This window comes from Psittacula echo, assembly GCF_963264785.1.
Source record: "Psittacula echo genome assembly, chromosome: 22".
Taxonomy (NCBI): domain Eukaryota; kingdom Metazoa; phylum Chordata; class Aves; order Psittaciformes; family Psittacidae; genus Psittacula; species Psittacula echo.
The window spans coordinates 5,662,992-5,687,771 of NC_137758.1; the positions used below are offsets into that span (position 1 = coordinate 5,662,992).

Genomic DNA, 24,780 nt, shown 5'->3' on the forward strand with positions numbered 1-24,780 from the left:
AAGAAAACATGGATATTACAGGAAGAGACAGCACGAAACGTATGGATGGGGAGTGAACACTGTTATGAGGAGTCCTTGCTTCAGCCTTCACTGAGCCCCTGTACATCCCACCTCCCCTATTCCCTTTTTGTGTCCTTCCTTCCCCCCAGCTCAGTCTGCTCTCTCTTCCTTCTCCTCCACCCCAAGCTAATCCAGACACCAGCCAAACCTCAAAAAGCACATCAGGAAAGTGTCATTTCAAACAGCCATGATGCCAAGAAGAAGCCCAGATCCATCCTTTCTGACAGCTGAAGCTGCACTGGCCATCACAAACCCACCTCTTAGAATAAGCATTAAAAATAAGTGTTATTATCCAGCTTGAAATAAGTATTAAAATATGTATTAATGTTTCCTGCTGTGGGCATCTGGGTCCCCTCAGAAGAACAAAGAGGACACAGTAAGATGAAGGACCCTGCTGGCTCCCACTCTGACCTCCTGGAGCCTTCATATCATCTTTCTGTGTGTCTGAAGCACAGCTGCCCACAGGATGCAATGTCATTTCCATGACAAAGAGCAGAGAGGCTCTTCCAGATGGGGCAGCTTCTCTCTGTTGATTTTAGCCATTACCTCCCAGTCCAAGCATGACTGCTCCTGCTATTCAGGGAGTTCTTCAGCAGCCTGCCCCAAAGCAGCCCAGGTCTCATCCCACCAAGCACAACAGACAGGAGAGCAGGCAGCAGCTTCCTCTCCCCTGTGCCGAGCATCACATTCACCAATTCTATCACCCATCTCCTCATGTTCAGGGGGCAAAAAGAGCTCTGTAGATCTGGTGTGTGGGAAGTCCCTTCCCCAAAGGGTGGCCCCAGGCATCAGGAAGGGGTAGCACATCTTCCCAAAGGCATCTCCTGGCACTGCCGAATGTCAGGTTCCAAACTTCTGGTTCTTGTGCCCATTAATGTCTCCCCATGGAAAGAGCGAGCTCATGCAAGTACGCACCAGGAACTGAAGCCTGATGACAGGCTTGCTCCTCCATTTGGATACAGCTAAAGAAGGTCCACAGCCCACTGATCCGATACACTTCCTACCTCCTGTACACAAAGACTTTGCTTCCTATTTCAGCCTGATTTTCTGTATAGGATGAATCAAATCAGGTATTTACCTCCACATCCAACTCTTGCCATATTAAAGCATCTTTTTTGTTGTTCTGGCAAAAAGAGAAAGGAATAGCATGCTTCCATCTATAATATTTTGTGCTGTGCATTTCTGTTCTTTAGTTCACAGGGGAAGAAAAAAGGAAATAGTCTTAGTAAATACAGTTGTTGGCAGTAAAATAAGAGGCAAAGTAGAAAGAGAAGGCACCTAATAGGTCCCTCTGTGAATTCTGCTACAAAGGGGGAAACAATACTGCCTATGGAGATGCTGCGTGGTTTATACTTATTAACCAGGCAAAATGAAAGCTCTGCAGCCCACTGAGCACCTCCCTTCCTCCCCCTTAGGAATGAGCTCAGCTCTGAGTTATGATTAAAAGCACCCTGTTACGTTCCTAAGCAGCAGATTTGCTTGTGCTCCCCAGTGCTCCCTGCCTCGCTCTTCTCCACTACAAAGGAGCAGGGCAAGCTCCAAGCTATTGCTTGAAGGTACTTTTCCCGGCTCTAGTGGAAGGAGATAAATCCCTCCTAAGGAATCAGGCACCCACTGCTTGTCCCCACACTGCTCCACAGCTACTGAGACCTTGGAGATCTACTTTGAGCTGCGGAAAGGACACCAGAGAGCCAGGGAAGTGGGTTTGGAATGCTACCTCAAAAGCACCTCTTGCTGGAGAAACACCATCTACCACAGAGCAATCTGTGTCAGCTCCTGGCACCAGAGCTCTCAGCAAGGCAGAAGAGTAAGGAATAAAGATCACAAGTTATTAGCTAAATAAACCCCCCTGAACACATAGAAGTAAAATAAAAGGCCTGTTAGAGGAACACAGCAAGGCAACGGGCAGTTTTCTGTGGCTCAGTGTCCTGTAACTCCTGTCTGGACCATTCCAGCCCATCCTTTCACACAATGGAGAGGCAAACCGTCTTGCTCCATCTGGAGCTCTCTCTGCACCACTCCATTAAGACTCAAGCTCTGGTTCTATGTTCATGTACTAAATTACTTTGAAGCTTCAGAAAGTATCTGGGAATAAACTGTGTCAGCCAGAAACCCCACAACCACCCCCACGAAACACCGCATCAAGAAAGAGACAGACAAGAAGTGACATTAAATCTCAGCTCGCTGCTCTGCAGCTCTCCCTCTCCAAACCCTCTGCAAGCAGTGGAGCACCATGCTCAGCAAGATACCCCCTGCCACCCCACTGCCAATTCCTACCAAGCACTGATAAAACAATTCTCCTTTCCAAAAGGGCTCCTCTTCTTGCACTTCATAGACGCCAGTTTCTAGGTTCTCTTCCACCTTGCTTGCTGCTAACTTCTGTTCCCAAGTCAGGAATTTTTGGAAGTTCAGATCCAGCAGGTCCTTGTGGATCACTCTGATTGCAAAGTAGATCCTCTTGACCACTTTCAATGTCTTTACCACCTGCACTTCGCATCGGTAAGTCCCTGCATCCGACTCCTTGGTAGGGGAAAACCTGACCACAGGCCTGGGGTTTCTGAAAGGTCTGAACAAGACGTCCCTTGTGGTGATGAGGCCTGGGGCAAACCTCCACATATAGCTGTAGGCTTGGCTCCCATTGCCCACGATGTCCGAGGTCAGGCAGCTCAGCTGGAAGGGTTGGCCCACGGGGAGGGTGAAGTGGAGCAAGCCACAGAACCAGCTGGTGAGGCAGGCGGTGCGGCGCACGGTGCAGTTCTGCCTCTCGCCGGCCGGGCCGACCTCGCACAGCTCCTCTAGCTTGAAGCCCAGCCCGCAGGTGACGCTGCACAGCGTGGTGTTCACCACGACCGGGGCCACGACTGACTTCAGCTCTGCGGGGATGGTAACTCCTGCAAAGGAAGCCACCGAAGGCACATGGAAAGCACAAAGGAGCAGCCCAAGGATGTGGCTGCTCCCCCGGGGCGCCATGGTGGAGTTATCAATCAGATGGGTCACCACAGTCATTCCTGGGACATCTTCAAACTTGGTAGTTCTGAAATGCCGCCAGCATCACCTTCAAGACCTAATCCTTCCATTAGGAAAAATCCTCCAACAAGACAGGATTTCAACACAACACCGCTGAAAGAGATGCAACACATTACTGCATTGGTCAGAATGTGAATCATGAGTGCCAGCTGTGGGAACAGGGCAGCAGGATGTTTTAATCCACCACATTCCAGCCATTTGGATATAGTTGACAACTTAAAGATGAAATCCTCCCTTCTCTGCAAGGCTTTTACAGACTATTTTAGATGATCTTGAAGGTCCCTTCCAACCCAAACCATTCTGTGAGTCTATTCCCACTGTAAAGTATTGTTCCAATTTAACTTTCCCACCAAACTATACTGCAATACAAATAATCACCCCTGGAACACCTAAAATGCTGTTGGGGCATGAGGAAAACCTGAATCCTTACACAGCATCTGCATAGTTCTGGATTACATACACATATCCCCAATCCTAAAGCACTCCCCACGTGACCAAGATCACAAAACCAACCTTGCAACCTCCGGCTATCTTACAGCGCTGAAAATGGAAGCCAACCTGAGCAGTATTTTATCCTGGCCGTGTGGGGCTCAGTGCAGCCCCATCTCCCCGTTCCCAAGGGAACAGTGCTGATGTCACAGCTCTGGGGCAGAATGTGGCCCCAAAGAACTCCCCTCCCTCGGAAGCCAAAGGGAGTCCCCTGAGATGAGGGCTCAACATGAAAGGCTCCTGACATCAACTGCCTGACTCAGAAGGGATTCACCGGCACCAGCCCCATGGCATCACTCAGAGGAGCTGCGAGGCCGAGCCCTGTGCCACATACAGCCACCGACCCCAAAGCCCCATGCTCAAGTGATGCGTGTGTCAAACAGAAACCACTCCTCTGCTGCCACTGCAGCAAACTGAGGATGAGACATCCCAGTGTAACCCCCGTAGTGCTCAGGTGTCCCCCAAAGGAACACAGCAGCTGTGGTGAAGGCACAGTGTGTTCACACCAGAGCTGTGCTGTTATTCCTAACCACTGTCCCCATATACACAATCAGGGTTGTATGGAGAAGCCAAGACTTAGCCATTGACTTTAGGAAAGGAAACATACCTCTTTATTTACAACCACAAAACCTACCATCACTGCTGCAGACTACCATCAAGCCAGTATCTGTCAAATATTGTACAAAACTACAGATACTAGAAAATAAAATAGGAGATGGGAGAAAAGAAACCAAGGACATATACACTGTACAGCAAAGGTTTACCAGAAACAGAGGCTGGAGTCTGTGGCAAATCATATGCTTTAGGACAACCTGAAGAGCCACTGCCTGTGCATCTTTTAAAGCTTGAGGGGTCAGCCACGCCACACTAGGGTGGATTTGACATAACAGTATTCCAGGGGAGATGCAAGACATCCTACAAGCAGAAAGAACAAAGAAAACTCCTACTGTACACATGGATTTCATCACATGAAGCAGCCACTGCACTGAAGCCAGAAATGAAACCAGCAGTTTCAAAAACCCTCCTGATTTAAAGTGTCTCCTCTCTTCCCATACTTCATCCCATGCAACTGCTGCACGCTTCCAACTGCAACCGAAGAGATCTCTTCACGACTCCTCTTGTCGGGTTTTCCCGTCTGCAGGATGCTTTGACAATTCCAATACACAATGATGAGCTCAATAATTACAGCTGGGGGAAAACTGTTAAGTAATTGCAGAGGAACTATAAAAGTCTATAAAGCAAAGGGCATTAGGAATGAAAATCTTTTAACAGACAGTCGGCCTGGTACAGAGCTCTCAAGCTGTCGGTATTGGATAAAGTGTCTCTTTCCATTCCCACAAGGAAAATATTCCAACCATCTTTAAGGAGGAAACGGTTAAAGCATGGCTGGGAGTGAGCTGTTAGCATTCATCTTCCATTCTTGATCCAGAGGTGGGGTTCTGGTTTTTCTCTATCTGCCAGTTCCTATCAGCTAAGGAGGAAACCAGTTGCTCCTGGTAGGGCACTGCACAGGAAAGGGACAGAATAAAACCACTTCTGCTAGGACAGAAACTGCCAACACAGCTTTTCATATCATGGGTTAAAAGAGAGCATAACAGCTGAGAATTTTATCTAGAGCTCCTTTCTCCCATAAGCACGGTCATCCTTCATGTCGGAGCTATTCACAATATGAAGCTTCATTCTTTGCAGACTTCAGAGGGTATCTTGATTCTTCACCTTAGATCTCTGTCCACCTGCACATAATCAGCAGGAGTCTCAGCACAGAAGACATCACAGCAAGCTACCTAAAAAGCTGGGAAGGTGATGAAGCTGGCGTGGAAGGAGTCACAACTCACTGAAATGAAACTTAACAGCAGAGAAAGGGATGTTTGCAGGATACAGTCACCAGGAATAAAAATGCACACTTTGGGTATTCTTCAATCCAGGAATACAAAAAAAGGGGATTTAAAAGACAATGGGGATAAGCTCTGGAGGTCCCTTCCAGCTCACTTCAGACACAGTTCTATATGTCACCACAAAGGCAGTCCAACGAGTCTCTTTGCAAATCACATGACCTGAGAGTTAGCATCTTACACTGTTCCATGCAGAGGCAGGTAAGGAGGAATGAAGCTGCTTCCTCTTCCACAGTCACTTCATACGAAAGTCACTCCCTGAATCCATGAGCAATCAGTCTGCTGTATTAATCAGTCCACTCTGACTGAGCATTTCATCTAGTTTCCACATGGTGCCAAAATAGGAAAGAATACAGGAAGCTAAAGGAGAGTGTCTTCATAACAATTCTGAGATTGCACCACCTGCTAAAGAGATCAGAGACAGGTCAAAAGTAAGCAACCAGCCTCCAACAGATGTTCCCAAAAGCCAGAGACCACCAAATTCAGCATTTCCAGAGAAAGGAGAACAAGATTTCCTAGCGAAAGCCATTCTTTTCAGTCTAGTGAGATACAACCGACAAGGTAGTGTCTACGACAAGGCGGCTGAGAAACTCCTGAGCTTTTACTCCACAAAGCTGCAAAGCAACTTACCTGGTGTCAAACAATCCCAAAACCTGAGAGCAAAAGCTCAACGGAAAACAAGCCTCACCTAAGCTTGGCTTAACTCAAATCGTAAGATTTTATTCCAAAGCTACAAAATGGATCAAGCTTCTCAGTCTGTTTGAAGCCCAATTTTGACACAGCAGCTTGAAGAAGGCATTCCAGACTGCACAGCACAGTGACACAGATGCACCAGTTGCCAAGCTCCACATCCCAGCCACGCAGCTTGCAGCAAGACACTGTATTAGGGCACAGGAGAGCAGAAATGCCTTTGTGTGACTGTTTTAGTAGCTGATTAGTTACTTCAGAAAGCAACAGCACAAGGAACTAGCAAAACTAACAGCTCCATGCATGAGAGACAGGAAAGGCTCCAGGATCCCAGGTGGCCATTTCAATGTGGAAGTGTGCATCTGCACGTGGTGGAACCAAGAAAAACCGGCTGCCCAAAAGAGGACTTGTAAGTGCAAGGCATAAAGGGAATAAAGGAAGACAGACATGAGATTCATGGACTACAAGTCTACTGTGAGTTTGGAAAGATCCAAGCAACAGTTCCTTTAGTGGCCGATTTCTTCTTCTCACAACATGGCTTACAGAGACACCTCCAACACTGACTACTGAGATCTACTGCATGGATCTATGAAATCCTCTTAAGTGTAGAAGGAAGCACAACAACAGGTCCTAATGAGAGACAAATGTCCATCATTTTGATTCTTGGCCTATATCCCAATCAAGCCAAAGAACTGCACCATGGAAAACCACCTTCGAGTGCTTCCAGTCAACAAAGGCTGTAAGTCTATTTTAGAAAGCTCCACCATCTCCTCTAGACTGGTGAAGGGGGGAACAAGAGTTTAAATGCATTTGTTCATGAGAAAACTTCCATTTTACAGAGCCCAAACCCTAAAGCTCACTGGCCTGGCCTGGATATGCACATCCCAAATTCAGTAGCAGTAAAGTTCCACTCTTGACTTTTGTAGCAAGTCAGACTCTATCATAACAACTCCATGGTAGCACTACAAGCAAAACCACACCAAAATCCTCCCACATACGGCTTTGCAAGGGTATGTAACAGTTGTAATCATTTGGTCCTCAAACCGGGCTTATCCATCCAGCAATGTACAACAGAGCAGTCAGGATGTGTCACAGATGCCAGCAAAGACACCTGAGAACCCCACAATCCAGGTAATTCCTTTACTATCACACTTCACAGATTAAGTTGCTTTCATCCCCTCCCTTTTCTGCAAACAGCAATTGTCAGTACTAGTACAAGCAATGGGACAGGAGCTGAGCAGGAAGGACAATGAGCAAGGTGGGTAGCGTAGGACCAGCAGTGAGGGAAGGAAGAGGGGGAATAAAATCACTTCTGTACAGTCTAAAATCCACAGCAGCAGCTGCTGAGTTCAAGGAAATGCAAAATTTGATATAGCAGCGCCACTGAAACTGTCTACGTGTCAATCCTGACTTACTAAATAAACTCAAAAAGCAATAAACTATGGAATCCACATCACTTCATCCAAACATGTGCTTTCTTCACTGAGCTTACATGGACTTTTCCCAGTGAAGAAGCTGAAGTAGCAAAGGAGACTGAGGGGAAACGCTCAGTCTCAGAGAGACTAAGCCTGGGCCCCCACAAACGTGACTGCAACAGTCCTGGTTCAGTACACAACCAACAAAGTATGACCAGAGGGAAAAAGGATTAAAGTCTACCGAGACCTACCCTCATTGACAGCAACTGCACTGCCTGGAATTTAAATACGGCTGCTGTGTAGTTTGGAAAAGAAAATTCAGCTCCTGGATTTCCTCTCAGGGCTCATTCACCAAACAGACCATTACCAATGCTCCATTTCCTACTTCTGCTTACAGAACTCTGCTGATCTTCATCGTTTTGCCTAGTACCAATGGCACAAAATGTCAGCTTCAGCTTCAGAATCCTTCACTATTCATATTTTTCCCCCCTCAACATCGACCCACCAAAACCAAACCCTGTTACTGTTTATGGAAGAACTGACAGAAGTTATCAAAAAGATATCAAAAGATGTTTTGCCTTTGCAATAGTACTCAACCTACGGTCTATAGACCATAATAGTGCTGTAAAATTTTGCCTCTCCTTGACAGCAGCTGAACATTCAGTAAGCAAGTGCCATTTGGGAAGATAAAACTAGGACTATATTAAGTCAGGGTCTGTACAAAGCAAGGCCACCAAGCAAGGCAACGACGCTCCCGCTGGGTTCCTTACCTGTCAAAGGCTGTCCCAGCTCCGCCTGCACTTTACCCTTCGCTGCTCCTTCCAGAGGTAAAGCACCTCTGTCCCCTTTGTAGAGTTTCGGTTTAAATGGAGAATCTTTGTCTTTACCTTTTGATCCTTTAGGCCTGCCTGCTTGCTTCTTCTTGGATTTACCATCTCCCTTCACACCCAGCAGCGGATGGACTTCTGTGGAAAGACAAAGTGGCACCAAAGCGGATTAAACCTCAGCACGTACAGCATCAGATACAAACAGCATTAAAAACTAACAGTATCAGGACATCTTACTTCTCCCTAGCTTGCAAAATGCCAGCAAGAGTGGCTGGCTATTCGTAGGTGTTATAAGAAGCGACTTCAAAGTAAAGAGTGGCCTTCTGAACTTCTGCTCTTCAGAGAAGGCTAAAGGCAAAGCTAAAAGCCATCTCACAGGCAGAACAAGCACCAAAACAATTGCAGCTACTACACACCATCATTAGGTACTCCTTGTAGTTCAATGTTGGTGGTTTTGGGCTTCTTCTTTGGTGCCTGGGGTCCATCAGAGGAGCACTGCCTCTTCTTCTCAGAGCCTATTCCCTCATCAGTTAAAGAGCTCTGAACTGCATCTGGTGGAGGCCCATAGGGGTTTTCTTCTGGATCTTCAACTTCAGGAGCAATGGGTAAGTAAAGCAGAGCCTTGGAGTCCTCCAGCTCCTCATCACTGTGAAAGAAAAATGCTTGCTTTCATTTTAAAACTAGGGGTTATTAGAACATATTAGACAGGGAATACTGGTGATAGATTCTGTATTCATACTTTAAACACAAGATTCTTTCACCTGCTACAGAAGGCAGCAATGGGATCCACACTCGTGACATCCACTTCTTCATCTTCTGCAGCATCAGCACCTGAGAACCAGGGCAAAAAGGTGAACTCAAGACAGTAAGGAAAAGACCAAATTTCAGGGAAAGAATGCTTAATACCCACAAACCAACACTACACTTGAATATTAGGAACTGCCAAACAGCAGTTCATCTAACCAGGAGAAGTGCTGCAGAGCCTGGTAGCGAGGAAAGCTCTATGGTGTGCCGGGAATAATCCTTCTCTCTGTCCATAGTTAGAGGCAGGCTGGCACAGGACACAGTTTTCTGGCACCACCAAGTGGCCAGGTTGTGTGGCCATCGCTTCCAATTCAGCACTGCTCCTGCTGAGGAGGCCTGGACAACCACCCGTGTCTATTTGCTACTGTTTTCTGCTGTTAAACACCTACTGAAGAGGGAAGGAAATTCTAGAAAGATCATAGAATCATGGGATGGGTTGGAAAGGACCTTAAAGCTCATCCAGTTCCAACCCCCTGCCACAGGCAGGGACACCTTCCACGAGACCAAGTTGCTCCAAGCCCCATCCAACCCGGCCTTGAATCATATTGATTGTGTTAGTTCACGTATCTTCATTTACCCACTCCTGTTTTGTCATTTACACCCACCTATACCACTGTGAGCAGCAGTTTTCATTTCTGGTATGGATATGTAATTAGACTAAAACCACAGTTCACACAGTACCTGTCTGCTCTGGTTCACTCTTATCTTCATCCTCAATGTCAAACTCTGACTCTCTCTCTTCATATTCCACGTTTTCATCCAGCTCTTTGAAGTCAGGCGCAAAGGCACTCCAGTTTTCCTAAACCACAAAGTCAAAGTGATTTTTACCTTATGCAAAGGAACAACAACTGGAGTGAGGACACAATTACAGTCTCATTCTGCATTAAAATCCCCCAAGCCACACACAAGCTCACACTAAAGTCAAGCTTCATTCAGGTCCACAGTCACACAGTAAATTAGGAAGTGCACAAGTTAGTTCTTACTGAAAATACAACATTGTAATCATAGAATCACAGAACAGTTAGGGCTGAAAAGGGCCTTAAGATCATCCAGTTCCAACCACCTGCCATGGGCAGGGACACCTCACACTAGACCATGTCACCCAAGGCTCTGTCCAGTCTGGCCTTGAACGCTGCCAGGGATGGAGCATACCATAAATACTGGATTATGCTTAATACTGCAGGTTAGGTTTGGGAATCCTCTTAAGGAAACTATCTAAAACACTTACCACTTGATTCTGAGCCCATATTGAGACAACACCACTCGAAATAGAAGCTATGATGGGTCGGACAGGATGCCACTGGATTTATTAGAAAGAGAAAAGAGCAGGAATTTAACTAATTTGAATTAAGAAAGCTTAGTTTTCAAAGTCACAAGAAATGCAGTCAGTTTTCTTACTGCTACATCCAAGAGCAGCTCCCCTCTGGTCCCATGCAGGATTTTCACCAGGTTTCCAATGCTCTTCTCCCAGATGTACAGGGCATGCTGTCGTGCTGACCCTGCCACTATATATTCACCATCACCAGAGAAACAGCACTTCTTCCACGGTGTCCTGCAGGCAAAGACAGCAACACAGGTTGAGAGAGACAAGCAGAGCAGGGAGGCTGGAGGACTGCAGCGTGGGTTTGTTCTTGAGACTGGGATCTTGTCTTCTTCCATTGGTGCTGAGCTCACAAACCTCACCTCTGCCAGTGAGGCTGACCAGCCACCCTGCTGCCTCTTACCTGTTCACTAAATCCTGCAGCTTCTGCATGGGTTCAGGCTCCCCATCTCGTCCACAAGTGAGAATTTCACGGCCATCGTACACCCTGATTATCCGGTCAGCTGTGTTTATCAAAAAACAGCTGTAAAAGGAGGGCACAGAACACGCATCACATTAATAGACTGAGAAATAGAAAGAACCAGATTATGCAGCCTTCCAATATCTAAAGGGCTACAGGGATGCTGGAGAGGGACTCTTCATCAGGGATTGTAGTGATAGGACAAGGGGTGATGGTTTAAAACAAGACCTCATACGCTGAGTCAATCTACCCCGTAGCTGTCAATTCATCTTTAAAGCTACCACTTGGTAGATGAAGTAGCTCACCTTCCCTTACGAGCAAACTCAATCGATTTAATAGCTGTGGTGTTGCTGGTTCCAGTTGTCACTCTGAAGGAAGCAACAAGATCCTGAGTTTCTGTTTTTAAGACCAAAATCTGCAGATGAAGGAAACAGGAGGCACTCGGTGTCATCATTATAATTCAATCCCCTTTTGCTACCTCTTCCATCAGCTACTAACCCTGACAACAGAAGCCTCAGCAATCTACACAGGAATAGTTGGGATTCTGCACCTGTAGCTGTACTACGGTTTCTGCGACAGTTCTGCAACATTAAGCATTGCTTTATCTACACTGGAAAATGATCCAACAAATACGGTCAAAAGCAACATAAAGGCCTGAGGTACAGATTATAGCCTAGAGATCTTCAAAGGTAAAGCATGATGTTACTCATAAGATTGTATCAACGCAGGATCAATCGCTCAAGAGACATTCGGGAAGCTTTATTTGGGTACTAAAACAAAGAATGCAACCCAGAAACACGAAGCATCTTGCTAAAGACAGGACTTAATCAAAGCTATGGCATCCAGTGCCACCTGCTGGAGACCCACCTTCCCCTTGGCATTGCCTGTGTAAATGTATTCCCCTCGCCTGTCAAAGGAGGCCACGACATTGAGATCAGAGTCATCATCCACAGGTAGGACAACATGTTTGGAGTCTGACAGCGTCAGCATCACCGGTGCCGACTTCATGGGACAAACCAAAACCCTGTTTCTGCAGAGCAGGAAAAGAAGGGTTAGGAGTTTCTTCTCTGGAATACACCAAAACAAAAGAGACATTTCTGCCCAAGGACTTCCAAGGACCATTCCCATGTTTACTCTCTTCCCATCCTGCCACTTGCATAATAAAAAGAGCCACAACAAATCATGAGTCGATAACACCAAAACCCTCTATTAAATATGGAAAAAATCCCTTTGCAAACTACAGGAAAAACATTGTAATCATCATTAGCTCTACCAAAAGCAGAGCATTCAAGCCCTTTCTCACAGGACTTACTGGTCTCGAGGGTGGTACTGAACCTTCAAGATGGGTGAAGGAAATCGAAACCTCTGGTCGCAGTCTCCAGAGAGCACATCCCACTGTGACACGATGTTATCCGTGGAAGCACTCACCAGTTTGTGACCATCTCGACTCCAGCTGCAGGAACAAGAGGCAACTTGAATCAGTTACTCTTCAAATGCATAAACTCCCCAGTTTCCAGTTATCAGACCAAATGATCAGACCCGTACATATGTACGTATATTTATATATAGATTTGTATCAGATATAACTCTGTTAGGGTGAAAAGTAACCCAAAAGCCAAAATGTTAACAGGCATAACCAACTTCTTTCCAAGAAAACTACCCGCAGCAGGCTGGCATTTAGGCCACTCGCACACCTGGGTGTTAGGAGGTGTCAGGACATCAGCACCTGATGCTCAGCAAACACAGGCACAGGTAAATTCCATCAAAAAGAACAGCTCTTCTGTCCTGCTTGTAGTTGGGATAGAGTTAATTTTCTTCCCAGTGGCTGTGGTTTGGCTTTAGCCTGAGAACAGCACTGATAACACACTGATGTTTTGGTTGCTGATGAGCACTGCTTACCCTCATCAAGGACTTTCCAGTTTCCCAGGCTCTGCTAGAGATGTGGGGCACAAGAAGCTGAGCGGGGGGAGCACAGCCAAGACAGCTGCCCAAACTGGCCAGGGGGGTACTCCACACCCCAGCCAAAGGGGTTTTCCACACCGCAGCCCACCAGGGTTAGTACAGAATGGGGGGATTTGGCTGCATAGCCCTTAGCTGGGTTTACCCACAACACGCTCATACCGGCTGCATACGCTGGGCTCAATCACAGAATCCCAGCCTGGTTTGGGTTGGAAGGGGCCCTTAAAGCTCATCCAGTTCCGACCCCTGCCACGGGCAGGGACACCTTCCACTAGAGCAACCCCGGAGCTCAGCAGCGCCCTGCCCCGCGCCCCCTCTCACCACAGGGAGCACACGGGGTGGATGTGGGCGCTGATGATCTTGGCGATGCCCCTGGTCAGGAAGTCCCAGATGACGATGCGCCCGTCGTTGCAGCCCACGGCGAGCAGCGTGCCCCAGCGGTTGAAGGTGCAGGTCAGGGCCATGCTGATGCAGTCCAGCGTCCCATCGGCCTCCTGCGGAGACAGGGCAGCACCGGGTGCGAGGGGGGGGTCAGGCCGCCGCCGCACTGAGCCTCTCGGTGCAGCGGGAGAGCAAGGGGGGGGGTGTTTACCTCAGGGTAGTTCTGGCCGAAGGACTCTGCAAGGAAACGCAAAGACAGCGCCTGAGTGAGGGCCCGGCCCGCACCCCCCGGCCCCGCGGCCCGCCCCGCCCCGGCGGCCCCGGCCCGCACCCACCGAGCAGCTCCAGGTTCATCGCGGCCGCCGTCCCGCTCCCTCCGTGCCCGTCGCCGAAGGACCCCGGCGGGGGCCTGCGCCTCGCCGACCTGCGGTTCGCCTGACAGAGCCCCGCTCCCCTTCTCCTCCTTCCCCACCAGCCCTGACCGCCCGCCTCGCCTCGTCTCGTCTCGCTCCGCGGGCACCGCACCCGGCACCGACCCCTCTCCCGGCACGGCGGATGGCGCCCGGCAGCGCTCAGGCGGCGCTCAGGCAGCGCGTCGGGCAGCCCGGCGCCTGCGCAGGGAGCGGCCCGAGCGGGCACCGCGGCTGCGGGGCTGAGGTTCCGGGGGCGATCCCAGTGCAAAGGCGAAAGCTGGGAGCAGAGGAGGGAGCAGGATGCTGGTCCTGCTGCACTGCCCCGGGGGAGGCAGAGCACAGTGCACAGCGGGTGGCTCGGCCATGCAGTAAGCGGCGGGTGAGGGTGTGTGGTCCAAGGACGAATTCAAGTGTGAATACCATAACAAGAGAAGGACGAACCATCAGCACACGTTCCCCACAGCATCCCCCGAACGAAACGCAGTGATAAGAGCAAACAGCTTGCATCGTGGGGTAGCTGAACCAGATAAACACACAAGAAATGCATGGGAAATAGCAACCCACAAAGATGCTAAGACATCCACACACACACACAAAGATATAGGATCGCAGTCACTCCTCCCTTCAAAGAGCCCCTCTCTGAGCGCCACCAGCACCCAGGTCCCTCCATCTGAAGACAACAGAAGCCTTGAAGCCCCCCAACATGCTGGTGGATAGAGCAATAAAGTGGGTGCTCAGCATCATCCATGATTGACCGCTTAGCCCTGGGAAATTGAGAAGTCTGAGATGCAAAGGCAGAAAGCTGTGCTGGGCATCACCTACAAACAGGGGACACCAGCACAGCCCCGTCAGCAGGGCAATTCACCCTAACCTCCATCTGTGCAATGCATCTTTTGGAAGGGCTAGAGTTAGGGTTAAGGGTTAGGTTAGATATGGTTAGGGATAGAGTTAGGGTAAGGGCTAGGGAGGCCTAAGGGGAGCCCCGTATAGACTTGGGGAGTCAAGGGGGGGCCCAATACAAACATGGGAGGGTTAAGGGCGGACCTAATGCAGACTCGTGGGGTTAAGGGGCTGGACCATGCCCTTCCCAGGCCTGAGGAACCCTAATGCAGACTGGGGATTCCCCCCCTAGGACGCGGGTGACCCCCATGGAGTTTGGCGAGTGTTTCAGGCCCCCCCCAGATAAGCTGCGGAGCCGCGGTGGGCCCCACTTTTGTCGTTGCCCCTTTAAGACCACCCGGGGCTCGGCCCCCGCGGAAGGGGCGTGGCCAGGCGGGCGTTTTCCCGCGGCGTGGGGGGGCACGGGGAGAGTGATCGCGCAGTTATGGCGGTGTTGGGGTACTGGGACATCCGCGGGGTGAGCGCCATGGGGGGGGCCTCTGGGGGCCCTCAGCGCTTAGAGGGGGGCTTTGGGGGTTCCTTCTGCTCCTTGGGGGGGTCCCCGTGCTGTTGCAGTGGGACTGTGGGGGTCCTCGTGCACTTAATGGGGGGCTCTGGGGGTCCCTCTGCTGTTAGAGGGGGGCTATGATAGGACCCTTGCACTTGGCGGGGGGGGTGCAGGGGTCCCCTGAGTCTTACAGGGGGGGTCCCCGTGCACTTGGAGGGATCCTCTGGGCTTTGTCTGCTCCTGGAGGGGATCGTGGGAGTCCCCCTGCACTTGGAGGGAGGTTTGGGGCCGCCCCTGGTTTTGCGGGGGGAGGCTCTGTGGTTCTCTCTGCTTGGGGGGGGGCTCCCATGCACTTGGGGGGGGGCTCTGGGGTCCCCATGGTCTTGCAGGATGGGCTCTGGGGCCCTTCATGCACTTAGTGGGGGGCTCTGGGGGGGTTGCAGCTCTCCCCCATCCGTGCCTCAGTTTCCCGGTGGGGGGGGGATATCTGGGGGGGTCTCACTGGTCGCTGCCCCCCCTCCCAGCTGGCCCACACCATCCGCCTGCTGCTGGAGTACACAGAGACCCCCTATGAGGACAAGCTCTACAGCTGCGGTGACGGTAAGGGGGGTCTGGGGGGGCCCCATGTCAGCCTTAGGCTTTTGGGGGTACATGGGGCTACCCAGCACCCCCAAACCCCTCCATGCCCTTCCAGCTCCTGACTATGACAAGAGCCAATGGACCAACGAGAAGGAGAAACTGGGCCTGGACTTCCCCAATGTAGGTGGTGTGGAGCTGGGGGGGGATGGTTGGGGGGTGTTTTGGGGGGATGTGGCCTCATGTCCCAGGGTACCCGCAGCTCCCGTACTTCATCGATGGGAAAGTGAAGCTGACGCAGAGCAACGCCATCCTGCGCTACATCGCCCGCAAGCACAACATGTGTGAGTGCAGGGATGGGGTGGGATTGGGTTGGCCTTGGCCTTGGGTTGGGTTGGGTTGGGCTTGGCCATGGACTTGGGTTGGGTTGGGCTTGGCCTTGGACTTGGGTTGGGTTGGGCTTAGAGAGGGGTTGGGCTTGGGTTGGGATTGACTTGGAGAGGGGTTGGGCTTGGATTGGGTTGGGTTAAACTTGGAGTGGGGTTGGATTTAGGTTGGGGTTGACTTGGAGAGGGGTTGGGCTTGGATTGGGTTGGGTTTGGTGTGGGGTTGGGCTTGGGTTGGGATTGACTTGGAAAGAGGTTGGGCTTGGAGTGGGGGTTGGGCTTGGATTGGGTTGGACTTGAATTGGGTTGAGCTTGGAGTGGGATTGGGTTTGGCTTGGAGTGGGGTTGGGTTTGGGTTGGGCTTGACTTTGGACTTGTGGTTGGGCTTGGAGCTGGTGTTGGGCTTGGAGAGGGATTGAATTGACTTGGGGTTGGCCTTGGCCTTGGCCTTGGAGTTGGGTTTGGGTTGGGCTCGAGGTTGAGTTTGGGTTGGGGACCCCTGCGCAGCACTCATGTCCCCCCCACAGGCGGTGAGACGGAGGAGGAGATCCTGCGCGTGGACATGCTGGAGAACCAGGTCATGGATTTCCGCATGAGCCTGGTCATGATCTGCTACAACCCCGACTTCGTGAGTGTCCCCATGGCACTGGGTGCCCCGCAGCAGCGTCCCCGTGTGGGGCGGGGGCTGTTGGTCCCCTGGGGGCTCCTCTCCACCGCTGTCTCCTGCAGGAGAAGCTCAAGCCGGGTTACCTGGAGCAGCTCCCGGGGAAGCTGAAGCTTTTCTCCAACTTCTTGGGGGACAGGAAGTGGTTTGTGGGCGAGAAGGTACGGCCGGGACCCGGGGGGGGCTGTGGGCACTGGGGGGGCTGTCCCCACACTGGCCTTCACCACATCCCTGTTGTCCCCAGCTCACCTTCGTGGACTTCCTCATGTTCGATGTGCTGGACCAGAACCGCATCTTTGAGCCCAAGTGCCTGGAGCCCTTCAAGAACCTCAAGGACTTCATGGACCGCTTTGGGGTGAGCGGGGGCACCCCGGGCATCACCTTTCCCCCCTGAGGGAAGGACCCTCAGGGCACCCATGGCTTGGGGGTGCCCCACTGGGACGTGTTCCTGATGCTGCCTTTGCCCCGCTCCTTAGGCCCTGGAGAAGGTGGCTGCCTACTTGAAGTCCAGCCGCTTCCTGAAGCTGCCCATCAACAGCAAGATGGCCAAGTGGGGCAACAAGAAGGAGTAGGGGCTCAGTGTGGGGCTAGGAGGGGGGGTCCAGCACCCCTCCCAGCACCCTCATCGGGGGGGGGGGGGGGGAGCAGTGCTGACTTGAGGTCCTGCAACACAATAAAGTGCTTTAGTTGTGGCAGCCCGAGCCCTCCAAGTGCTGTGGTGTCAGCATGGGGTGGCTCAGGGGGGCACCGGGCTTGTACCCCCATCATGGGGACATCCCTGCCCTATGGCCATTGTCACCCCCCTTGTCATGGGTGGGTTTGGGGGGGCAGAAGCTCAGCCCTGTGCTGTCCTGTGGGGCTCTGGAGTTCCTCATGCACTTCATGGGAGTCCTTCTGCTCCTGGAGGGGGGCTCTGGGCATTCCCAGTGTCTTGCAGGGGGCTGTAAGGGTTCCCATGCCCTGGGGGTCCTCATGTCCCCACTTTGGGCATTGTTGGGTGGGTGCTGCCCATGATGGGGACCCAGAGGTGTCCCTTGGGTGCTGCTGTGCCCCCCCCCCCCCAATGGTGCCCCCCAGCACACCCCACTGCCATCACCCTTTTTATTTCCCATAGCAGTTGCTTTACACTTTGTGGGGTGCCCCCCCTGCCCTCCACTTCCCTGGGAGGGGGGGGTCCCAAGAACCCAATGGCACAGTGGAGGGATCCAAGCAGCTTTGTGTCATTGGGGGCCTATCCCCCAAAGGGTGGATCTCAGTTGGGGGGGGGACACCCGGGGGGGGCGGGTTGGGGTGCCCCCTTCGAGCCCCCCCATTCGTGCAGTGCCTGTGGGGCTCCATCCTGGGGGTGCTCAGGGTCTATGGGGGGTCAGTCCATGGGGCCCATCTGTGGGGAAGGTGAAGGGGTCGGTGTGTGCTGGGGGTTATGGGGGTGCAGGGGGTTATGGGGGGGTTATGGTGGGTGCAGGGGGGTTATGGAGGTGCAGGGGGTTATGGGGGGGTTATGGCGGGTGCAGGGGGGCTGTGGGGGGTGCAGGGGGGCTATGGGGGTGCAGGGGGTTATAGGGGGATATGGGGGTGCAGGGAGGCTATGAGGGATGCAGGGGGGCTATGGGGGGTGCAGGGGGTTATAGGGGGATATGGGGGTGCAGGAGGTTATGGGGGATGCAGGGGGGCTATAGGGGGTGCAGGGGGGTTATGGGGGGGTTATGGTGGGTGCAGGGGGGTTATGGAGGTGCAGGGGGTTATGGGGGGGTTATGGTGGGTGCAGGGGGGCTGTGGGGGGTGCAGGGGGGTTATGGGGGTGCAGGGGGGTTATGGGGGTGCAGGGGGGTTATGGGGGGTGCAGGGGGGTTATGGGGGTGCAGGGGGTTATGGGGGGGTTATGGGGGTGCAGGGGGGTTATGGGGGTGCAGGGGGGTTATGGGGGGGTTATGGGGGTGCAGGGGGGTTATGGGGGTGCAGGGGGGTTATGGGGGGGTTATGGGGGGTGCAGGGGGGGTTATGGAGGTGCAGGGGGTTATGGGGGTCCCTCACCCCCAGCGCCTCGCGGGCCGAGGACAGCTTGAAGAGGAGGCGCCGCCACTCCTCGGGGCACACGGCGCGGAGCTCGGCCGCGCTCATCTGCAGCAGCTGCTGCCCCCGCAGCGCCCCCAGGCACCGAACCGTGCTGCGGAGCCAGGAGGGGAGGGAGCGAGGGAGGGAGGGAGGGAGGGAGGAGGAAGGGAAGGAGGGATGGATGAAGGGAGGGTGGAGGGAGGGAAGCGAGGATGGATAGAGGGAGCAAAGAATAGAGGGAGGGAGGTATGGAAGGATGGATGGATGGAAGGAGAGAGGGATGGATGGACGGATAGACAGAGGGATGGGGGGATGCACAGTGACGGGGTGAGCAGAGCTTGGCCCCCACAAGGGAGCCCCCAGGTTGGTTGTTGGGTGTTGGTTGGGGGGGTCAAGACTCCACCTACATCCGGGAGAAGCCCTTGTCCTGCAGCCAGGCCGTCACCTCGGCGGGGGGGGAGTCGGGGTGCAGGCTGGGGGGGCTGGTCTGGAGCGGGGGACACGGGGTGAGACCCCTGGGCCCCCTCCTGGGGCTGGGAGGGGAACCGGGGGCACCCACCTGGCTGTGCCCCCCCCAAAGGGGCTCCAGGATGTTGCTGGGGACGAAGCCCTTGTCCCCCCGGCTGTCCTGCACCAGCCACCACCTCCTCTGCTGGTCCAGGACCTGGGGTGCATGGTGACAATGGGGGACCCGTCCGGCACCCATCATGCAGGGTGGGGGTCCCCACTCCACCCTCCCCAGCAGCACCCATGGTGGGACCCCCACCTTGGTTCCTACCTGCAGCGTGTCCCCCATCCTGACGCTCAGCTCCTGCGGGTTCCTGCTCTGGAACTCATACAGGGCTCGGGCCAGCCCCTGCCCAGGGGAGGGGGCCCTGCAGAGGGATGGGGGGGGGACCATGAGCATCCATCCAGGGGTTGGATGATGCCCTCAGCACCCTCAGGACCACTTACGCTTGGCCAGGATTTTCCCTGTGGCCAGTGCCCGGTGACTGAGTGTTGAGCAGGGAGAAGGGCGAGTGTGGGGTGTGAGATGGGGGCATTGAGGCAGGCGATGAGATGTCCTGGTCCCCTCCACGCTGTACCTGCTCCATGGGGGGGGGCAACCACCCATCCGAGAAGACGGGGATGTAGCGGGGCACCAGCTCGCTGTTGGGGTACTCTGCCCTGCAGCAGGCACAGGGGGGAGCCAAGTGGGTGCCGTGACCCCCAAACCAGGGCTGGATCCCCCCAAACCTCGGTGCTGGTGGCACTGGACCCCACCTTGTCCTGTTCCAGGCCGTGCCGAGGCTCTTCCATGTGCGGAAGTTGTCCTGATCCAGGCTCCTCTCCAGCAGCTCCATCGCTTCGGGCACCAGCAGCGGCGCCTCCACCGATGGGGCCAGGCTGGGGTTGGGGCAATGGGCGAGGACCTGCGGGGATGGGGCTGGAGCAGCACCCCCAGGATGGGGGGGGGGGGGGGGGGACACCAATCCCCACCCTGCGCACCCCTGGGGGGGGTTGGGTCCCTCTTTGGGGGGCACTCACAAAGGAGAGGGCGGTGAAGATGAGGCTGAGCAGCTCCTGGGGGTCCGGGTCCTGCACGTGCTGGTGGGTCCGTCCCTGCACGGAGGGGGTGAGGGTGATCCCACAGAGCCCCTGTTAAGGACGCACCAGGGATGCCCACAAGCCATGGGGGTCACATCCAGCCCTATGGGACCTACCAGGAGGTTAAGGGCGTATTTCACCTTCTGGAAGAAGTCCGTGTAATCACTCATGGAGGGCAGGGCTGCAGGAGGAAGAAAGGGGCTGCTGGCACCGGGATGGACCCCCCCCGGCCCCCCCCCAAACCCTTCCTCATCACCTTCGCTCTTCTTCTTCTTCTTCTTCTTCTTCAGGTCGGTGGTGCTGGACATGCCCAGGGCTGCCCTCACCCGGTTCATAAAGAGCTCCAGGTCGCTCAGCACATGGTTGAGGACCTCCTATGGGAGCAGGATGGGACCCGGTGGGTGCTGTGGGGAAACACTGGGGTGTCCTCGTTGGAGGGGAGCTGGAGGTGGGAGATGGGACTTACAACATCCCGGTCCACCTCGGACATGACCTGGCTCGAGGGGGTGGTCCTTGGGGTGTTCTGGGTGTCCATCAGCCCTGGGTGAGAGCAGGGGGTCCCAGCTCTGCCCCCCATCACCTCTATTCCCCCCCATGGGGAAACTGAGGCACTGCAGAGCCCGCCCCCCCCCCCCCCCAGACTCACCGTGGTCCAGCCCGTGCTGGTTGGACACGAGGGCATTGGGCTCGCGGGGCTCTGCCCATCGCTCTGGGGCCGGGGGGAGAACCTGTGCGTATGGAGGGGTTTGGCTGCTCCTGGGCAAGAAGGGATGGGAAAGGGGGAGCTGAAGAGGGGCTGAGGGGAGATGGAGCCCAGGGATGGGATATGGGGCAGAGGAGAGGGTATGGGGTCATGGGGGGGCTGCGTCCATGGGATGGGGCATGAGGGTCACAGGAGGGGGCTCTGTCCATGAGGTGGGTGCTGTGTCCGTGGGGATGAGGGTAAATGGAGCCCATGGATGGGATAACAGGGGTGTGAGGGGGGGGCATGGGGGTCACGGGGGGGCTGTGCCCATGGGATGGGGTTGGAAGGGGGCTGAGTCTATGGCGATGTGGGGCTGGGATATGAGCCAGGAGCTGGGGTACCAAGGCAAAAGGGGGGTCCACCCCCCAGGAGGGTGATGGGGGGGGCAGTCAGCACCCTTTGGGCTTATCCCTCCTCCCCATGGAGACCCCCATGTGGGGGTCAGCTTTGGGGGCACAGGGAGGGGGTGAACACCCCCGTGCCCCCCTTACCTGTGCCCGTAGTGGCTCCTCTGCTCCTCCTTGCACTCCTTCACCAGCTTCTCCAGGCTGCTCTTCAGCGCCTCTGCCTGGCACAGACCCAGCGCCATCAACCCCAACACACCCCGGGGCTGCCCCCCCTTCACCCCCCGGCCCTCGGCGGGGTCCCGGTGCTCACCCCCGTTCGGTCGCACTGGAAGAGGAGGACGCTGGTGCCGGGGGGGCTCTGCTCCTGCACGGTGATGGCCAGCACGGAGCTGTAGCTGCCGATGTCCGGCGTGGCCGAGCAGCCCTGAACGCTGCCCAGTGCGTAGGCATCCAGCTCCTCCTGCGGGGGGGGACGGGGTGCTCAGCCCCCCAGAATGGCCACTGGCGCCAAGGGGGTGCAGGGGCTATCGGGGTGCGATGGGGGATAATGGGGGTGGCAGGGTTGGGGGGGCATAACTGGGGGGATAGGAGGCTTTTGGAGTGCTGAGTGTTGGAGGGGTGGCTGGGGAGGGGGTGTGGGTTGGAGGGGTGAGAGGGGTAGGGGGATGCAAGGGTTGAATATGGTGTCAGGGATGTTGGGGGGCAAATAGGGGGGTACCAGAGATACAGGGATACCAGAGCTGGGGGAGCATCGGATTTAGGGGGGGGGGGGAATGGGTCAGGGGGGGTGTCAAGGCCCACAAGAGGTGGGTGCTAGGTTGGGGGTGCAAGGGGATGTTGAAAGGCTGATGTGGGTGCTGGGATGAAGGCGGGTACCAGGGTTGATGGGGTGCAATGGCAGCAGCGGGTGTTGGGGCCAAAGGGGTGCAAAGGGCCTTTGGGGGCTGCTGGGGTTATGGGGGTGTCAGAGCTGCTGGGGGACAGGTGGATTTATGGGGGTGCCCTGGCCATGGGGGGGTCCTATGTCTGGGGGTGCCCTGCGCAGGGGGTACCTCGCTCTCCACATCCCTCAGCACCAGCTGCTGGTCCTTGACCTGCAGGATGAGATCCTGCCCCCAGACCCGGCCCTGCGCCTCCAGCGCCCGCAGCCGCGCAACGCAGTCCCAGGCGCTGCGCAGGTCCCCGTCCAGCCGCGCCGTCAGCAGGTGCTGGGGGGGGGACAGGGCAATGGGGGTCATGGGGGGGGCACCCGCCACCACCCCAGGCGCGGTTTGAGGGGGGTTTGGGGGGTCCCACCTCGACGTGGTGCTGGAAATCGCTCTGGGGCTTGAGCAGGGCCTGGCCATAGTCCTTGCGCTGCTCTGCAGGGAGGTGTGGGGTGAGCGATGGGGACAGCGCGGGCATGGGGGGGGGGTTTGGGTGCTGCCCGCACTCACTGTAGATGCTTTTCCCGGTGGGGCGGGCGAAGCTGTTGGAGTGGCGCAGGGGGGAGCCCTCGTCGTGGTCCCTCCTAGATGGGACCGATGGAACCTTGTGCCCCACAGCGCGGTCCCCTCTGCCCCACAGCGCCCGGGGGGGTCCCCAAGGTGGGGGTACCCGCACCCTCTGGGTACTCACCGCCTCGCGGGGCTGCTCCAGCCGCCAAAGGGGTCTCCCATCCTGTGGGGGGCAGCGCGGGCGGCTCGGTCCTGCCGCGGGGTCCTGAGCTGGGCACGGTCCCTGCGTCACTCCGAGCGTGTCCCCAGCCACCTGCGCCCCCCTTGGGACGGTGGCATCACCTCAGTCCTCACCAGCCCCCCCTCCGGCCCCGTTCCCAGCCCCACGGGGCTCACGCAGCACCCGGAGCCACCCCCCCCTTCCCATGCCCCTCGGTGGGGTCCCGGTCTCGGGGTGCCCGCGCTCACCCCAGTCCCGGTGCCTCCGGGATCAGCCCTGGGAAGCGCTCCCGGGAGCTTGGCACGGGCCTGACGTCGGCGCCGCACCCGCGTGCTCTTTGCCCCCCGGCATCTGCCTCAAGGCAAAGGGCGAGGACAAAGGGGGGGCACAAGCGGGGGGTGCAGCCGCCGCCACCCCGCTCCCCACGGCCCCAGTGCCCGCGCCGGGGCTGCAGCTTCAGGAGCACCCAGGGGTCGGCATTAGGGAAGCTCCCACCCCCCCCCAGAGCCAGGCTGGGTCCCCCCACCATGAGGATGAGCCTTGGTGACGTCCTGGGTGGCAGCACCCAACCCTGCCCCATAGCACCCAACCCTGCCCCATAGCACCCAACCCTGCCCCATAGCACCCAACCCTGCCCCATAGCACCCAACCCTGCTCCATAGTACCCAACCCTGCTCCATAGCACCCAACCCTGCCCCATAGCACCCAACCCTGCCCCATAGCACCCAACCCTGCCCCATAGCACCCAACCCTGCCCCATAGCACCCAACCCTGCTCCATAGCACCCAACCCTGCCCCATAGCACCCAACCCTGCTCCATAGCACCCAACCCTGCCCCGTAGCGCCCAACCCCATCCCATAGCACCCAACCCCATCCCATAGCACCCAACCCTGCCCCATAGCACCCAACCCTGCCCCATAGCACCCAACCCTGTCCCATAGACCTCTGTGCCCATGCCTGGCAGGACCCCAAGGCTCATCCCGAAACCTGGGTGCTGCTGGTGGGATCATTCCACGCTGTTGACCATGGCACCACAGACTGGGTTGGGTTGAAGGGACCTTAAGATGATCCAGTTCCAGCCCCCTGCCCTGGGCAGTCGCTCGCAGCCCTGGGTGTCCACCCCTTCTCCATCCCTCTGCGGGGTCCATCCCTCAACCCTCCCATGAGCATCAGGGACCTCTCCGGCCCTGGTCTGCCCCCCTTGGGGGACGTGGGATCATTGCCACTGGCCTGGGGTCATATCCATGGGGCTGTCCTCCCCCAGCACAGTGTTCCGGGCTTTTGGGTTCATTTGGAGCCTTTTGGCTTGTCTGGGTTGGTCCTTTGGCTGCTCAGGGGGTGCTGTGGGGTGATGGTGCAGCTGGACTGGGACCACCGTGTCCCCAAGGGGGATGCAGGGTCCTGTCTGTGCCCCCCCGGCCCCCACAGGCCACCACACCCGGGCTGACCCATCTCTCCATGCTCTTCCCAGACAAACCCGCTCCATCTCGGAGGGACCCCGCCATCCTGCACCTTTGGGGGTGTTTGGGGGCCATCGGTGACCAGGTACGAGCAGAACCGAGGGGATAAAGGTGAGGGGAGGGCTGGAAATGTCCCCCAGGAGCCGCGAAGGGTGTGCAGGGCTTGGAGTCGTGCCTCAGT

General features: G+C 55.5%; 4 protein-coding genes across 9 annotated transcripts; 1 reads left to right on the forward strand and 3 right to left on the reverse strand.

Annotated features, from left to right (window-relative positions):
- Window positions 1-2,029: 2,029 nt before the first annotated feature.
- On the reverse strand, window positions 2,030-4,464 carry TMEM81 (transmembrane protein 81). Its single transcript, XM_080633106.1, has 2 exons — window positions 4,341-4,464; window positions 2,030-3,180 (listed from the first exon to the last, which is right to left on the reverse strand). The coding sequence occupies exon 2, from the start codon at window positions 3,064-3,066 to the stop codon at window positions 2,230-2,232; it is 837 nt and encodes a 278-aa protein (XP_080489232.1). The 5' UTR covers window positions 3,067-3,180; window positions 4,341-4,464; the 3' UTR covers window positions 2,030-2,229.
- RBBP5 (RB binding protein 5, histone lysine methyltransferase complex subunit) lies at window positions 4,035-13,895 on the reverse strand. Of its 6 annotated transcripts, none has more exons than XM_080633104.1 (14): window positions 13,658-13,895; window positions 13,534-13,559; window positions 13,263-13,435; window positions 12,295-12,435; window positions 11,850-12,012; window positions 11,288-11,397; window positions 10,926-11,045; window positions 10,600-10,753; window positions 10,430-10,501; window positions 9,883-10,000; window positions 9,159-9,228; window positions 8,814-9,043; window positions 8,458-8,535; window positions 4,073-5,873 (listed from the first exon to the last, which is right to left on the reverse strand). In XM_080633104.1, exons 1-14 carry the CDS (start codon window positions 13,674-13,676, stop codon window positions 5,845-5,847), a joined length of 1,503 nt encoding a protein of 500 aa, XP_080489230.1. In that variant the 5' UTR covers window positions 13,677-13,895; the 3' UTR covers window positions 4,073-5,844. The 6 variants fall into 6 exon arrangements, with proteins under 6 accessions (XP_080489226.1, XP_080489229.1, XP_080489230.1 ...); XM_080633102.1 differs by having other exon boundaries at window positions 4,074-5,870; window positions 8,341-8,535; XM_080633105.1 differs by having other exon boundaries at window positions 4,080-5,870.
- A 1,085-nt stretch (window positions 13,896-14,980) lies between these two features.
- On the forward strand, window positions 14,981-17,353 carry LOC308229123 (glutathione S-transferase Mu 1-like). Its single transcript, XM_080632953.1, has 8 exons — window positions 14,981-15,092; window positions 15,647-15,722; window positions 15,817-15,881; window positions 15,961-16,042; window positions 16,612-16,712; window positions 16,814-16,909; window positions 16,993-17,103; window positions 17,225-17,353. Exons 1-8 carry the CDS (start codon window positions 15,060-15,062, stop codon window positions 17,318-17,320), a joined length of 660 nt encoding a protein of 219 aa, XP_080489079.1. The 5' UTR covers window positions 14,981-15,059; the 3' UTR covers window positions 17,321-17,353.
- A 761-nt stretch (window positions 17,354-18,114) lies between these two features.
- On the reverse strand, window positions 18,115-23,667 carry EPS8L3 (EPS8 signaling adaptor L3; the record flags this gene model as incomplete). The annotated part of the gene is made up of 17 exons (XM_080632936.1): window positions 18,115-18,132; window positions 18,783-18,915; window positions 19,211-19,467; window positions 19,582-19,678; window positions 19,758-19,795; window positions 19,889-19,970; window positions 20,067-20,215; window positions 20,331-20,405; window positions 20,507-20,764; window positions 20,857-20,930; window positions 21,037-21,146; window positions 21,627-21,703; window positions 21,793-21,942; window positions 22,535-22,690; window positions 22,779-22,843; window positions 22,919-23,241; window positions 23,387-23,667. The coding sequence occupies 17 exons, from the start codon at window positions 23,665-23,667 to the stop codon at window positions 18,115-18,117; spliced, it is 2,343 nt and encodes a 780-aa protein (XP_080489062.1).
- Between the last annotated feature and the right edge of the window lie 1,113 nt (window positions 23,668-24,780).

Bases quoted from the DNA above. Each gene is read 5' to 3' on its own strand.
- TMEM81 (XM_080633106.1), bottom strand. From the start codon at position 3,066: ATGACTGTGGTGACCCATCTGATTGATAACTCCACCATGGCGCCCCGG.
- RBBP5 (XM_080633100.1), bottom strand. The intron at 13,436-13,533 runs GTAAACACCCCC...CTGTCTCCGCAG, and splicing joins TCGGCCAGAACTACCCTGAG to GAGGCCGATGGGACGCTGGA. The intron at 12,013-12,294 runs GTAAGTCCTGTG...CCTGCTCTGCAG, and splicing joins CAGTACCACCCTCGAGACCA to AAACAGGGTTTTGGTTTGTC.
- LOC308229123 (XM_080632953.1), top strand. From the start codon at position 15,060: ATGGCGGTGTTGGGGTACTGGGACATCCGCGGG. The intron at 15,723-15,816 runs GTAAGGGGGGTC...ATGCCCTTCCAG, and splicing joins GCTCTACAGCTGCGGTGACG to CTCCTGACTATGACAAGAGC. The intron at 16,713-16,813 runs GTGAGTGTCCCC...TGTCTCCTGCAG, and splicing joins TCTGCTACAACCCCGACTTC to GAGAAGCTCAAGCCGGGTTA.